The sequence below is a fragment of the Paramisgurnus dabryanus genome, chromosome 3 (genome assembly GCF_030506205.2).
Source record: "Paramisgurnus dabryanus chromosome 3, PD_genome_1.1, whole genome shotgun sequence".
Taxonomy (NCBI): Eukaryota; Metazoa; Chordata; class Actinopteri; order Cypriniformes; family Cobitidae; genus Paramisgurnus; species Paramisgurnus dabryanus.
Genome location: NC_133339.1, coordinates 23552821 through 23570239, shown reverse-complemented (window position 1 = coordinate 23570239; position 17419 = coordinate 23552821). Strand labels below are relative to the sequence as shown.

Sequence of the window (17419 nt, the reverse complement as noted above, 5' to 3'; positions counted from 1 at the left end):
ATTATAAAAAAAAGTGTTACCCAAAAACTGCATGTTTAGTTGACTCTCAATTTGTGTTTGGGCGCCACATGGTGGTGAAATGGGAATCTTCATTTTAAGACAATAATACAGACTACTGTGTGTGTGTGTGCGTGTGTACAAATTATGCTATAGCTTCATGTAAGGGTCACATTTTTAAAACGTCATAATTTATCATAATTTTGAACCCTTGACTCTGTTAAGCAATCAGTTAGAGGAACCAGAAATGCAATTTTTGGTCTAAAACTAAACTTGCCAAGTTACGCGTAGTGTTGATCCTGTGTGTGTGTGTGTGTGTGTCCGGTGCAGGCAAGCAGAAGCACACTCTCGCATACTGTGTTTTGGTCTATTCCAGAGGTCTTCAACCTTTTTCAGGCCTAGGACCCCATAAAGTATAGAAAGGAAGAGCAGGGACCCCCCATTTAACACATCAAGACTGGATTTACATACTTTGTTATGATGGTTATGTTACAGAGATATTAAAATCATATTTTTGGCATACTAAATACCATTTAACTGAATAGATTTTATAGTGGAAATGTTATGTTCTTCTTTTTAATTTATTATTAAGCCTACTGTATTAATGCATTTTTGTTTGATGCCTAATTTGATCAGTTCAAACTATATATTTTGCATTCAAACAGTATAGGCTATTTGGAGGACCCCCAGTAAAACCACCACAGACCCCCTATTGAAGACCCATAGTCTAGTCAATATTCAGAGTTTTTAGAGACATCTATAGAGCCTTTTGCTGCAATATTTGAAATAGTCTCACAAGATACATAACCTACTATAATCGTCAAGCAAATATATGACAGCCTTTGCATCTCTTTAGGTGACTTTACTTAAATAGGCTTTCTCCAGCCTGTAAGTTATGGGTTGGAGACCGTGCATATTATTTGACAATTGAGAAAATTTGCTATTCGACAGGAGGATGTGTAATATGTAAATCTAATAAAATTGATCAAGTATCATTTTTGAAAAATCTATAAAAATGTAAACATCTTTAGTGAAGCTGAATTTAATTCATCTCGGTTTTATTTAATTAGCACTCTTCCCAGTGCACATTGCTTTAAACCAGCTTTACAGAAACAATCAAATGACCTTTTAGACATTTGAAGTTGTCCTCATTGCTTAAAAGCCATATTGCCGTCAACATGTCTGTGTGATGTTAGGTTTAGGAGTAAAGAATTAAACATAAAATGTGAATCCAGGCTAAAGTCTCAATCTAATGCATTGCAATAATTTATCTCACTTTAATTTCAATTTTTGACATGACCTAAATCAATATTAAATATATTAGGGTTATTTTTCACAATGTTTTTTTGTAAATTATGTAGGATGATTTTATTACTGTAAAAAGTTAATTCAACTTAAAGTTCAACCTAAAAATTGTTGTCAACTTATGTTTTTAAGTTGAATTAACTTAAAATGTAAGACAACCATGTAACTTACTTTTTAACTAATATTTTACAGTAGAAAACAGTTAATCACAAAAAAATGACTTGCTGGGTTTTCATAGGCTACACAATGTTTTGTTTTGTATAAAACAAAAGAAAAGCACTTGTACATGTGTGAGAGAGGTCTTTTGCATTTATATTTTGACGCAAAATATTTGAATTAACCCTAAAGTGTAAATGAAAGCTAAAAGTTTTCTTAGTCAACAGACAATCTATTAAAAGAATTAAAAGTACAAGGAAAAGATCAACGCAATTAATGTATTACAAATCAAACGTGACTAGTATTTGTTAAACCAGGCGTTGCGTAGGCAGCTAATTCAGTTTCAGAATGCACTAAACATCCATTTAACTCAATCACACTTTATTCAGTTAAATGCCCTGTCTCTGGCGATTGAATTTTGCATGTCATTGAATTGATTTGCTTCACAATACATCAGTCCATCATTAGGTCAACAAACTTCTGCTTCAGCTCTTCATTACTGCTGTGAATGCTTGACATACAGCAGCTTTTCAATATATGGCTTTATTAAACACACTTTCTGTATCCAAGCAACAGATGAGCTATTTCCTCCAACAATATCCCATTCAAAATTAGACACATAAAACATTTGCTTCTTTCTGACATTTCGATTAATTATATTTCTAATTCATGTTTGGCAAAGAGGACAAAATGTCTCTGTGAGCAAAGACAGTACATTGCTGCTCAGATGATTCATAGCTGCGGATCAAGTGCCACAGACGGTGCTTTTACAAACTTTGACCAAAAGAGGGAGAAAATTGTCTACAAATTACAGTCTGAAATGTGAACAAAACAACAGGAATGAAACTCCATATAAAACTGCAAATCTGTATCGTAGTACATAACATTTATACAGCAAGATATGCAATTACTGTAATATTAAATGTAATGTAACTGAATGATTCAAACTATTATGAATTTTTTTCCAATTCTTTTTGGAAATATGTCAGAAGCAAATTGCAGCATCATCATAAAAATTCCTACAGTGTCACACCATTATAACCAGTTTGATAAATGTTATGCACGTTTCAATGCCAAAACCACATCAAACGCCTGTTTTGTTATTGTGCATGTTCTCAAACACGGTTAGAAAAAGTAAAATGTCAGCATCTGATTTATGTCCGCACTCCGCATTCATTTTTATGTGATACTGTTGCATAATGCTTTACACAACAGTCTGAGCAGAACTTTTACCCTTAAAGTACCAAGAAAACAGCTCACAGAAAACCACTTCCATGTTATAAATGATTATTCATAAACTTGAGAGCATAGGAGAGAGTTTTTTAGTAATAAAAAAAGCATTTTTAGCATTTTAGATTTGGCAGTAATCGTTTCACAGACCACTCAAAAGGACCATTGTTGGATTTAATGTAAGGGAATTAAAGGTGCCAAAGAATGCATTAAAATAATAAGTTTAATTGTTCTCTGATATCAACATAGAAGCTATGTAACTTTATTATAAGTGCAAAAATCCATTTACAACACTTGAATTTGTCCTTTGAATGAAATTGTCGTTTTTCCGTATTCGGAAAGGTCATAAATAATAACATTGAGCTCTGCTCTGATTGGCTCTGCGGCTCATGCCAGTAGCTCACATTAGTTAACATGTTGGGGCGTACATCTCGACTGTTACCTCACAGTTGGTGTTATGTTGAGATTGGCCCGTTTCCCAGCACTCTTTTGAATGCATAAGGTTTACATAAGGAGGCAACACACACGTTTGAGGTTCACGGTATGTCATTACCATGTACAGAGCTCTTATTATTCATCCATCTATGCCAAGGTAAATACGGATTTTTATTTTATTGCACCTTTAATAAACAAGGGAGAGGATAAACCAGCGTCTCACAACACCTCTACTGGAGGCCACATTATTAAAAAAAAACCTTTATTGTCATTTCAGTTGCTCTTTTCTACAGCCAAACCAAAAACAAGACAAACACAAAACAAAGCTAAACATGCCAAAACACTCACACGCACGCACACATTGACACCTACACTGTGAAAGAGTCTACACAACATGACAGATCATTTTGAAAATAGGGACAATAAAAAATTAAATCACATAGTTTCCTATTGTCTGTATATCTGCTGTCCATTTCTGCACAGAGAAAGAGAGAGAGAGATAGTAGAAAATGAAACTTTCAAGAACCATTAAGAGGAACAAACCATTGTTTGAGAATGATTAAGGTACAGGCATTTAAAGATGGTATTTTATTTGCTACTGTAGATATCATGTGAAAGGATTTCACCAAAAAAAAAAAAAAAATTCTGTCCAAGTGACTCATGCACTATTTTCCACATCTTCTGAAGCCACACAATACATTTGTGTGAAAAACAGACACGCAATCCTTATTTACTAAAAATCTTGCCATGAAATTCTTGCTTGACAGCAAGGACATTCTGCTAAAAATAACTCCCCTTCCCTTCCATGTAAGAAAGAAAGAAAGAGTCACACAGAGGTTTCAGTAAAGACGGTAAATTATGACAGAATTATAATTTTTGGGTCAACAATTCCTTTAAGCACACAGGAAACGCCTCTTCGCGCTAACTTCGACACCGTGGCTTTTTGCCTTTTATCTTTCACGCGAGAGAATTAAAACGAAACTACAGAAATGGCGGTGAACGTCCTGTTGCCGTCCCCTCTGATAATGGCTGAGGTTTTGGTATAAACTGACTTCAGATAAGCATCTTAGGGCTTTGCTACCGACGAGAGACACGGTAAAGCTGCATTTGCACTACACGGTGAGACAGAGCCATCAAGCTTTCACGATAATAAAATAGAAATATGTTAACAAAAAATAAATTCATATATATTGAATACAAGTAAATTTCGCTTCGACTTGTTAGTTTTAGTAAGAATTTGTATTTTACATTAACTTTGTGTCAGTGTCCTAAGTGGACAAGGTTTTAATCTGAAGATACGGGTCTATATGGAGGTTGGTTACAAGGTAATGTCAAGTAAGGCTAAACCTATACAATAGCCAGTTAAAAGCATATGAGCAGTATGTGTAACCATGACAACAGGAGCTCTTGTTTTGCACGTTTAGAGAGGAAAGCATGAGGACAGATGGGGTCAAAGCAGCCATCACCTGTTGTGTTGGTGAGATAGAGCGAGCGAGGTTGAGACAGTGATGGTCTGACCTGCAGAAAAAATGCTTTGATTAGCAGAATATCACTTGCTTAAAGTCTGGTTTTATCTGGTCTAACACCATAAGCAGATTTTTTTTCTAGCAGGTAGTGTGTAGTGTAGAGGGATCTGAGAGGGCGATTTGTCTAGCAGACTTCTCATTTCCCCCATGTGTTTCTGTTGCATTATAAACCTTTACGTGAATAAAAGCAGGTGTATGTTTCTCAGAGTCATGATGTGCAACTCGCTTGAAAAGATCCGATTTGAGTGACGGTTCAGGCGTTGCTGGTTTACGTTATCCGGGTTTAGTTTAGATCGAACACAGACAGTGAGGTTTTAGTAAGACCCATTCAACCTATTGATGCCTAAGTAGGTGCACCCGAATATTTACATGCAGCCTCGCAACCTAAACACTCTTTAGTGTACAGAAGCGTTACATTACAATCGCCATGGTAACAATGCTGTCATCTGCAAGAAAGCATGAGTGCAAAGGACAATTCGTTTAGATGCAATAGATCTCCAAAATATAATGACAGTTTAAAAACATGTTTCCTTACAGTTTCCAGGGTCTCGCAGATTGGTCCTGCGATTCGAATAAAAGCAAAAGAAATCACACGAAAAAGATGACATGCATTTGACGCGTTTTCTACAATACTGTTTGGTGGTATTTGATTAGAGGAAGGCTCATAGTATTTTTGTTTTCTTAAGTTAGCTTCTTTCTCCTCTTTGAAAACAATGGATAAAAGAGGTAAACTGAGAACAGAAATTCCAGACAGAGAAAAAAAGAGAATGAACCGAAAGTCGTAAAGACCCACAGATAAGCAAGACGATGAAGAAAGTGTGTCGGACACAATGAAACATTATAAAGAGACAGAAGAGGTCACAGATGAAGGTCATGACTGTTGGCCACTCCACTGGCCCTCCATTGGTCGACGGAGAAGTTCCTCCACGTGTCTCGCTACATCCATGGTGTCGTCCAGGTCAAAGTCGCCATCGGCGTCCAGCATGGTGTCACCACTGAGAGAGATGACCAATTAAAACACGTACGTTTTACACACCCCATTTAAATTCAATAGGAGGGAGGCCGGGGCAAGTTGTCACACCATTTATATTAGAAAACATGATCACTATGAAAGAACTGCAGAGGTCCCATACGTGAGTATCAAACTCCTAGCAGGTAAATGTTTTAATTAATAGAATGGAGACAAATTGTCCAAATAATGTGACAAATTTCCCGGACCGAAGACACAAAAGATACCCTTATCCTGAGAACACTTTCCTGAACAATCTCCCTTCATTATAGAGTTGACCCTTACCTTAATGTGTGCGAGTGTGGTTTTATTGTGTTCACTTGTCTACCTAACAGCTACAGCAAAAAATGATGATATTGTAATTTGAGTTTGAGGATAGAATTACTAACATACAAAACTTTGTGTACTTTTGACTTAAAATCTGTCTGACAACTAGCCAAGGCGTCTAGATGGTTGTGTAGTATTATAACATTGTTTTTTTTTTGGTTCAAATGGGATATGATGAGTTTTGCATTGTAATGTGCTGATCTGGGTGCAAAATCTTGATTCTACAATACTGTGCAGAAGTCTTAGGCCGCCGCCGCCACCACCACCAGCGTTGTTGTTTTAGCAAAGTTTCAATGTCCGTCCATATTTATTGGAAAATACAGGAAATATGTACATAAAATTAAAAACAAAACCATTTTCAGAACTAAATGTCGTCTTCTTCAGGCATCATTCAGTATTTCGTGTGACCTCTCTTGGCACTAAACACATCTGGGGCATTTTTGAGGAGACTGAAGTCATTCGATTAGAATAAAAAATTAGGATTTAATTTCATTTAGGTTTAAGAGATCCTGCAGCTGCCTGCTATTGCTCAAGTGGAAGGGGAGTTTACCCTAAATACTTGACACTTCAGCTTATACTGTAGGGGTCCGGGTGGCAAAAACTAATGCAGGTTACTTATAACCCATACTGTTTACATTGTTGCACAAGGTTGAGCGTTTAGTTTTTCGAGGAATTTTTTGTCCTGGAAATTATTGGAAATGTATAGTGTTTTTACAGAGAGTTATTGATGAACGAGTGTTTTGGTTAATTTTTTTTTTATTATATGTTTTTTTTTTCGGTTTCTAAATTGGGTGTGTAAGATACCAAATTCAATGCTATGTCATATTATTCAGTGTCTTATTGACTAAAACATAGCATCATTTTCAAATATGTCTGCAGCTCTTAGCAACTTTTTTGGTGGGCTTGAAAATATTTTGACCCAGCGGGGTTAACTGTAACGCTGTATTGCAACTAACCCTTCAGCACTTACGATACTGTATGAAAACCGCTAATGTTAGCGTAATTCTTGCTGTTGTTTTAAACAGGCTACACATGAATGATTGCTGACTGCCAACAAAATAAATGTGCCTGTCAAAAATCGTGTGTCAAAATTATTTTTGTTCATATCTTTAATATTGATTGAATAAGGTCACGTCAAAGATTGAAATCATAATGAAATGATTGGCTAAAATCAGACTTTGATGCTCATTATCTCAGAATTTGATTTTTGAAACTCTAGTATGGTTAATACAGACTGGGTCACATAAAAAATTTTTTTTTGTCATAATCGTGCTGCTTTTTCTCACATAGTTAGACATTTGTATCCATTTATAATTGAACTATTGTTAGAAAAGGGCTGGATGAATGAATACAGTGTGGATACCTGTCTATTATAGACAGATATATAAACATTATCCACTTCAAGTGAATAGACAAAATAGTATTGAAATATTTGCCTGCAAACTGAATTTTTAGCAAGTGTTACAACTAACCCCCCGCCTGTTACAATGAACCCCACCTTTGGGGTAAGTTGTAACGTTTGCACTTCTGTCACGTTTGGTGTAATTGTCCAAGAATGGTAAAAACTCAAATATTTTTTGAATGATAGATTGAGCCAAAACCAAAAAGCGTTAGGTTGTGCCCCGCTCTCCCCTACTTTAATACTGTTTTTAATACTACATAAAAGTTTCCTGTATTTTCTGGTTGTATTCTAATAAAGAGACTGAGATATAATTGTATATGATCCCTATACAATTGCAAAAACAACACATCTAATGGTAGCATGGTGGCCTAAGACTTTTGCACAGTACTGTAAATAAACATGATAAAATGTGTAGTCAAAATTGATAGTGCAAAACACAGGACTTCTGTGCACTCACATAGGAGCATAGAGTCCGTAGTTAGGCTGGTGATTGACAGCTGGAGACGCCGCGTGGTCCATGTAGGTGGGGTTTGCTGCGGGGTCAGGATTAGGTGTCGCAAACCTGATGTACACAAATGCACCAGAAACAGATTGATAATGACGTTCAAACATCCTGTTCATCCACCTCATAGGGTTAAATAGGCAATGATAATCTTAATACCCTTCCTCCCCCTGTCCACTTTCCCAATAAAATGCCAATCAAAAGAGGCATTTAACCACAACGACACTTGTTATTCCATCAAACTCACGTTTACAGCCGTGGTTCAAATGCTCCAGGGTACTATGAGAGCCCCTCAAATTAAGAACATTGAGTTTGATAATCGCTCCTTTGAATGCTGCTGAGAAGAACTAAATTATCAGACTGTGATGATATATAACTCCCCGCTGTGTCTGACCAGAGCGGACGCCAATGTAACAAGACTGACAGGTCCTTCACCTACCGACAAATAATGTGGGTAATGAGGCTAACAGGGCTATATATATGCTAGAGTGAAATGAGACCACCGAGTCGGAAGTTTCCATGGCAACCCATAACTTCCTGCTGTGCTGGCGCTAATAAGATAGCATGCAATTAAGTTCATGGCTCGGACATGACAGGTTAACCACCTGCATTTCAAAGATGTGAAGACCTGAACGGAGAAGTCCAAAAATCTGTGCATGTGCACGTCTACTTACTCTGGTACTACTTGTTTGATCTGTGGTTTGACGTATCCATCCACAGCTTTAGCTGGAGAGGCAGAAGAAACAAACAGATTATGAGTTTACATTCGTCTTAATATAGTCCACAGTGGTTTGTACACGTGCATGAAAATAAATGGGAGCACATGCAGGCAAATAAAAAAACAAAACAGAGTTGACAGGAAGGTGAATATGATTTAGTAATACGTTTTCAAGAGGTTGCAGGTACTTGACCAGTCTCTGTGCATCTGCGATCAATAATTAAAAGCGTGCTTACACAGCGGAGGAGTGTAGTATTTGGAAAAGACCTCGTCTTTGGGTCGGTCGGGATAGAGGAATAGCAGGTGGTTCAGGTCGCTGATGCGATCGGCCAGAGATCGGATGGAGAAGTCTTTGGTTGTGTACGGCATCAGGTTCCACACCATTCTTTCTCCTGTGAAGAACACACACGCTCATATGTAGACATTTACGGACGATCCGGAGGACTTTTTTTAAGGAACGGTTTACACAAAACCATTTACTCACCTTCATGCCACTTATGACTTTCTCTCGTTCCATGGAACAAAAAAGGAGAACAATTTTAAGAATGAACAATTAAAATGATTAGGACTGGACCTTTCAAGATTTAAATAGGGTCTTAAAGCCTATAAAAGTGATGTTTTTTTAATGGCTTTGTGTGCCGTTTTGCAAATCGTCTGAAGCCTTTTTGTTCCACGGAAGAAAAGCAAAAGTTTGAAATGACAGGAGGGTGAGTATTTAATGACAAAATCTTTCATATCTAAATTAGCGATTTCTTTAAGTGCATTTAAAATTTTATCAAGCATAAAATGTCCCCATTACAGAGCCTTAAAGCAACATTCTGGATTAATTTAAGCTTTTCTGTATAATTCATAACAAAAATAATATTTTCTTCACATTTCTGTTTTTAAACCCTGTGAAACACTACCACAGGATGTAAAATTTACTGAGTCAACAAATAAATACAGCCTGCACAAAACTCATACTGAGCCAGAAATGTCCCGATAAGTGTGCCATTGTCACACATCGAGAAGATCATAAATGTGCATTTAATATGAATTGATTATACAGTGAATGGTGTTGCACTAGACTGTGAGTAAAACGTGATTCATGCAACTTTTCTGGAGAAAATAACTAGTTATTGTTAAACCCATTACAAAGCTACAGGGCACCTTTTCTGACTAACACAGAATATTGTGCAGGGTATTTATGGGCTAAGGAACTGAATAAAAGGTTTTACCTGCTTTATTGGGGTTCTCCGCCACCCAGGCTATAGTAATGCCTCCTATTTCTGAGTCACTAAAGCGCAACAGGAAGGTGCCATTGGGTTTGGACATCAGCATGTCCTGAGCCTGCTGCTTATTCACAAAACCAAGAATCGCCCTGCGGTGCACAATGACACAAGAGTGTGAATGCATACATGACCACAAACACAAAAGCAGTGAAGCTGTAAACGATGTGTACTGTACGGTTTGCCTGTGATTTGTATACAAAGGATTACAAGACGTAAGGGGGAAGATAAAGTGGAAAAATGAGATAAAGAGAGAGACTTCACTTCACTACTGCGATGATCATTAACCCATGCCTTGATGTCTTAATGTATAGCCTACTCTTTACCAGGTCAGTCAGTCGGTTGCCATGACAAAGAAACCACTCCATAATGGTAAAGATACAATTAAATAAAAAACGAAACATAGAATTTAACAAAATCTTGCAATATGTGCATTTCAAAGAGGCTCTTTAATGAAAAGCAGTCTTTGTAAGCAGTGACCAATCACTGTGCACTCTTATATATAGTAGGCTTGCAACAAGGAACATTTAATTCATTAGTTCTATAGAAAACCATCTCTGTTGGGCTTTCCTGTGTACTTCAAAAGGTACTTAAGCACGTTCCAGGGGTACATGATTTTGTTTTGTTCAACCTATAAAAGGAATATTATTAACATTAGGGCTTTCAGAAGCTTAAAGTAATAAAATAAAATTCTTAGAAATGTGGAAATTTTCCAAGTAATTTCCTTTAAAACACTGTCAGAAAAAAATTACATGAAGGTACAAAAGTTGTCACTTTTGAAGAAAGTACACGTTTTTATAAAAACATACTGGTACCGTCCCAGTGGCAAAAATGTACATTTTGTACCTTTTTTCTGAGAGTTAATAATGGAAAAATACATTACAGTTTTGTCGATTCATGTGAAAACATGAAATTAGTATACTGGGACAGATGACCCAGACATATCTATATGACAACCACACTTGCTGGGTCAGACAGAAATGATTTTGTTTTATTACACCTATAAAACAGATATTATGATAAAAAAAAACGAATGGCCTTTCACAAGACTAAAATAATAAAACAATCTTAAAATAATCGGAAATTTTCTAATTAAAAAATAAATTATAGTATTGTCAATTCATTTGCATTCACTATATTACAGATTATAGTACTGGGACAAAGTGGTGTGTATTTGTCATCAAAAAAATATATATTGCACGAAATCTAAATAGCCCTAAAAATATGGTTAATTTTATTTTTCAATTTATTTTGGGATGAAGTATGACCCAGGCATTACTTACTAACATAAAGATATTGTTTTGTGTAAACCTTAAAGGTCACGGTTCTTTCTGATCCCATTTTTTAAACCCTAGTTAGTGTGTAATGTTGCTGTTAGAGCATTAATAATAGCTGTAAAATGATAAAGCTCAAAGTTCACTGCCAGGCGATATATTTTCTTTAACAGAATTCACCTTTCAAAGCCTACAGCGAATGCCGGTTTGGACTACAACCCTCTACTTCCTGCTTTAATGACGTCACTAGAACAGTTTTTTACTAAACTCCGCCCACAGGAATATGTCAGTCGCCAGTTAAGCTAACGGCAAGCTAAGCTGCTATCGAATCACAACACACTAACAATCAATCGAAACAAACTACACAATCAGAACTCGATACGTATTTCTGAAGGAGGGACTTTATAGGAGAAGGAAGACATCAGCTCGTTTTGAGGAAAGTGTAAACAGCAGTATACAGACAAGTACATTGTGTTAAAAATACTGCGTTTTTTATACGTGAAACATGAACACATGTTATATTGCGCAATGTAAACACAATCAAAGCTTCAAAAACACAGAAAGAACAGGACCTTTAACAGTGTTGTTTTTGTAAGGTATGTTTGTAAACCTACTTTAAAGGGGCTTTTGAAAAAAGGGTCATTTCCAGCTCCCCTAGGGGTTAAACATTTGATTTGCACTGTTTTGGGATCCATTCAGCCGATGTAATAATCAGACCTTTGCTGCCCTACCATGGCTGCAGCAGGTGCAATGATATTACGCAGTGTCCGAAAATAGTCCCCTGCTATTGAAAGTTAACAAAGGGACTATTTTTGGGCACTATGTAATATCGTTGCGCATGCTGCACCCATATTAGATCAACAAAGTCCTTGATTATTACACCAGTTTGAGAGTATATAGTTCCTGGCCATATCTGCCTAGAAAATCGTAACTTTTAATTTTCCGTCTGTCTCAGTACACGATGTAACTACAGAAGAGTGAAGTTTTAAATATGAAAAATATCGAAACACTTTGGTTATTTTTGAGCATGATGCTAATGGTCTAATCAGATTCAATGGATTATGCTAAGCTATGCTAAAAGTGGTACCCCCAAACCCGGAGATCATCTGAATGTATTCCAAAATTGAAAAAAATCGAGTGGAAAATGAGCATGTGGAGTGTCCCTTTAATGTCCTAATATAACTAAGGCCTAGTCCTGGATTAATCTAAACACTGTTAAGGAAACTGCCCTAACTCTTCCTGCGTTTTACATTTATTAACTGATTGAGCAACAAAACTTTTTTTAAATTAAAACTGAAACAAAAAAGTAAATAAGTTACCTTAATAGGTTGAATAGTAATCAGTGTAATGTGTATAATTGTGTACATATTGTGCATGCAGAGGTCATGTAAGACCATCTTACCCATCATTCCAGTGGGGCTTCAGATGTTTTTTAGTTAATTCCATGACACCATCAAACCACTGCCAAAATGTAAAGTTTCGTCCTGGTAAACTCTCCTAAAATCACAGGAAATCCATTATGCATTTCTTAAACATCTTGCTTGTATGCACTGTAAAGATGAGTCTAAGATCAAGTCGAACATCATGATGAAATGTATTCCAAACAAGTGTATTTAATAAACCAGTTTACAGATAATTACCATGTTTACATTGTTTGGTCATTTGCTAGTTTCAGTTATGCTGTTTTTGTTGATTGTGTGTTGTCATGTGTAAGTTTTATGATGTTTCTTTACTTATAATGATCAGTTAGTTGTCACCCTTATTGTGTTTGATATACAAGTGTTGAGGTCTATATATCTGTTTGTGTTGTCAACACTGTACAGCACTTAATGACAATGGCTTTCCAAAATATGAGTCATTTTAAACCTTTAACCCATAAACAGCATAATATGAACTTTTTCAGTCTAACAATAACCAGATTAGAGACACACAGATGAAGTGAACAGTTAAATAAGAGAATTTAAAGGGAATGTTTAAGGCTTATGAAATGCAGTCACAACTGTCTGAATAAGAGCTTGATCTTCTGTTCATTCAGTTTTTAATCACTGATCTAAAAGCAAAGTCACAGTACTCAGGACTGATATAGCAAGCGTTCCTCTCGACCTCTTCCTCTAATCACTCTCTGTTAGAACATGATGTCCTTCATCCTGACCATAACAACAATTTCAGACCAGTAGAGATACACACATGCACTGGTAAAACATCTAAACTTCTGTCAGAAACACAGAATCACAAACACGTGCATTGATGGATCTACACATGTCAGAAACACAAGACACCATTAGCATGAATAATGTCCCTAAACCTGTCAAAATGAATTTGAGATCAAGTAAAACCCATTAATATAATCAAAAATGTGTTTGATCATTGTAGTTTTTTGATTTACTTACCATGTAATCACATGCATTGATGGACCTTACCATTTAGGGTGTACTCACACTATCCAAACCAAACCACACTATGACCCCCAAAGCCTGGTCCGTTTGACTAGTGTGATCGATCTGTACCGCGCCCGGGCACAGATTGGTGTATCGTACCCCGTCCGGGTTGCAGAGGTGGGCTGGAGTATTGTGTACTTGGGCTTAGGCATGGAAGGCTATGGTGTACAGCAGGGCTATTCAAATCTTACCCTGGAGGGCCGGAGCACTGCAGAGTTTAGCTCCAACCCTGATCAAACACACCTGATTAAGCTAATCAAGGTCTTCATGATCACTAGACAATCACAGGTGGGTAAGTGTGATCAGGGTTGGACCTAAACTCTGTAGTGCTCCGGCCCTCCAGGGTAAGATTTGAATAGCCCTGGTGTACAGTGTGAGTTAGTGCTTTTGGGGGAGTAGGGAGGGGGGACAATCATGCTGGGGCATGGTTTGGTTTGGATAATGTGAGTGCGTCCTAAGTCAGAAACACAAGAAAAACATCCAACCATTTGCATGTTTTGAATAACATGGGTAAATGTCACCAAACTGGTCAAAATAGTTTATGCCATTTATGTTGCATAAAAATTCAGGTTCAGCTCGGATTTGATCATTTTAGACCCCTGACAATCCAATCGCTGCCCTCAGGGATTTTATGCAGGAGAGCAGGAACGAAAAGGATCCTTACAATATTGATATTGTGATCTTTTTGTGCATTTGTTCCTTATGTATTTCATAAGGTGGCAGTTACTTAAAGTAAATAAACTCAAATAAAACCACCACAGCAAACACTACTGTAGCATGACATAAATAAAAAACAACTACTACCACTACCACTACTGCTACTACAATTTAAATACAATATTTTTTCACACACTACAGTAATTTTACAGTAAGGATTTTTTATGCTTTTATCCAATGACCAGGTGGCAGAGGTGGGAGTAAGTCACACATGTGCAAGTCACAAGTAAGTCTCAAGTCTTAACCTTCAAGTCTCAAGCAAGTCCGAGTCATTTTTTGTGAGGTCGAGTCAAGTCAAGTCAAGTCACTGCTTTATGTCAAGCAATTCAAGTCAAGTCGTAGCTTGAGTCAAGCAAGTCACTGACAAGTCATACAGATGTTTGATGATTTAACTAAATGTATATATTAAACAGAGTTAAATCTACAGTAGTTATGGACTATGAGAGTTTTATTTGCAACAAAAAATTATTAAAAGGTGCGCGCCTGCAACTGTATAATGGCTGAATATTCTAAAATAAGCAATAAAAACCTTTATTAAATAAAAGTGTGAATTTATCAGAAAACATTTTTTTCTTGTCACTGTTTTAGTATTATAATTTATGTTTTATGTTAATATTATTCTGTTTATGTTGAGTATATTTCTAAGGTTGATTAATTAATTTTTTAAATATTTGTCAAGCAAGTCTAAAGTCTCAAATTTGCGACTTAAGTCTGACTCGAGTCAAGTCATATGACTCGAGTCCCCCATCTCTGCAAGGTGGAGCCGCATTCACATTATTAGCGACTAGCATAGCAGAGCGACACAATCTCATTCATTTCAATGGAAGCTCGGCTGCATCCGGCGACACAAGCGACAGTGACCTTTGGCGACTGGATGGGGCGTGTCCAGTCAAGTAACAAAGTGTAGAAATGTTTCACTTTATGCAAATTATGAGCGACTTTCTAGAGCGACTACCAATGAGAACGAAGCAGTGGAGTTCACATCATCTGTCTCTCGTCACGTTACTGGAGTGGATGGTACTCATTTGTTTATGACAACCACATTTAGACACGCCTCCTAACAAACTCTTTAAAAAAGACGAGTGACACACAGCGACAAAGTCGCTTATAATGTGAATGAACCTTAAAGCAACACCAAAGAGTTTTTTTTACCTTAAAATAACGCTTCCAAAACAGTTTCAGTCGTTCATCAACTCTAAACAGGGTGAACAGCACTTTCACATTCGCTTTGCAGCCCTCTATCGGCCAAAACCGCACTAAAGAAGTTTCCAACCGTCGGGTAGCGGTCCTGTAGTACGAGTGAATACTACAAAAACTTGCTTTACGCCAGACCTACAATCCATTCAGAGCCAGCTATGCCTCAGTATTTATGACAGTGGGTAATGGACAATTACGCTCCTAACCTGTAGGGGGAGCAAAGAGCAAAAACTCTTTGGTGTTGCTTTAAAGCAGTGGAGTTGACGTCATCTGTCTTTCGTCATTTACTCAACTTTTTTTTATTTTATCAGGTTTTCAAACTGTGAGACCAAAAACATGATGAAACAAATCTATGATTAACCAGTTTTGTTCCTATAGTGTGTTGATTGCTGCTATGTGGTCATCACACCACAAAACACATCTTCCAATTCCCTTCACATAAATTCACAAACAATGCAAATTTCGACAATGAACACAGGAAATCTTGCGGAAACCTCACAATCTCTCTCGTGGTCAAACGTGACTTCACAGTAAACAAACACAACGGATGACGGGCATAAAGAAATGTCATTAATACTGTATAATGCTTTTTACATTTTGTCCATCTCACTTTGAACTGTGCCTGCTGCGCCATGACTGCAGTTGTTATGGTTTTGTCTTTCTGATTGGGTTTCGTTTCACATGTCCATCTACAGCAGGCATGTGCGTTTGTCCTCGTGGTTCCCCCACAACAGGATTTCTGATCATAAATATACATACATGCTAAATATTCTCAGACGTGCTTCTAAGCAGATTCTTAACACACCGCACACCACAGGAAAATCTGATAAGATTCGGTTCAAACACAAAGATGATAAGGACTTTACCTAGGATTACTAAAGGGGAAAACCAGCCCAAATAGGTGTGTACTGTGCTTAAGAGGCGGTTACTCAGTTGTTTATGGTTATTACTAGGACATTTATCAGTGTATGTGTTTGTTTGGGTTCGAACTCATGACCTTTTGCACTGTTAACGCTGAGCTATACAGGAATAAACTTTTTACTTAATAAAAGTAGTTTTTACTTAATAAAAAGGCTTTTATAATTTTTTTCCATTTTGCTTAAATGTCACAAAAATACTATGAATGTAAAAAAAAGAATATTGTATTTAATTTCTAATGTGTTTATTATGTGGGATGGAATATGACCCAGATAAGTTATGTTTCCAAAATATTTATCCAGCCTGTACAGTAGAGGATTCTAAATTAATTTTAATGTATAAATCAATTATTTATTTTAATGTATAAATAAATGCTACTATAAACATAAACAATGTCCACAATCTAAAGGCATTTGTGAGGACCACTGCACACTCAATGTACTGAATCAGCACGAGGCCGTTTCAAAGGCACCCACAGCCTTAGGCCTGCGCTTTAAAAGCTCTCGGGATCAAACCTCACTTCCTGAATAACCATTAACTAATGCAATGGATGACAAACAATGTCGATCAGATCAGCTAACAACGCTTTCTGCCCCGGGTCAGTGAGATCGACACTTAATTTTAAGACAACAAAGTAAGAACGGAGAGAGACTGGTTTAGTATTAAACTATCAGTTCAACCATTGTTCGACTGTGCTGTTGAGTAACTCACCACAGGTCATAGGCAAGGTCAAAATAATTGTTACAAAGTAATCTGCCATATTGCATTTAGCATGTAATTGAAGCTGTCACTTCATAAGCCAGAGCAAACTGTGATACAGTTTAGCTTTATATTGTTTGTTAGTTCTCATATTTTGGCTTTTTCTTAAAGGGACACGACACTTTTTTTTTGAAAATATCAGCCTAGAAAATCACTTCTTTTAAATTTCCGTCTGTCTTAAAGGACAAGTTCGGTATTTTAGACTTAAAGCCCTGTTTTCAGATTGTTTATGGTCAAATAG

General features: G+C 36.8%; 1 protein-coding gene across 1 annotated transcript in view; it reads right to left on the bottom strand.

Moving 5' to 3' along the window:
- stat5a (signal transducer and activator of transcription 5a) overlaps positions 1-17419 on the bottom strand; it is a 176130-nt gene that overhangs the window by 90703 nt on the left and 68008 nt on the right. Inside the window, exons 15-20 of the mRNA XM_065273858.2 lie at positions 12552-12646; positions 9825-9967; positions 8844-8999; positions 8564-8615; positions 7845-7949; positions 5524-5644 (exon numbers count right to left, since the gene is read on the bottom strand). Coding sequence (XP_065129930.2) covers positions 5524-5644; positions 7845-7949; positions 8564-8615; positions 8844-8999; positions 9825-9967; positions 12552-12646 — 672 coding nt within the window. The remainder of the gene's footprint in view (positions 1-5523; positions 5645-7844; positions 7950-8563; positions 8616-8843; positions 9000-9824; positions 9968-12551; positions 12647-17419) is intronic.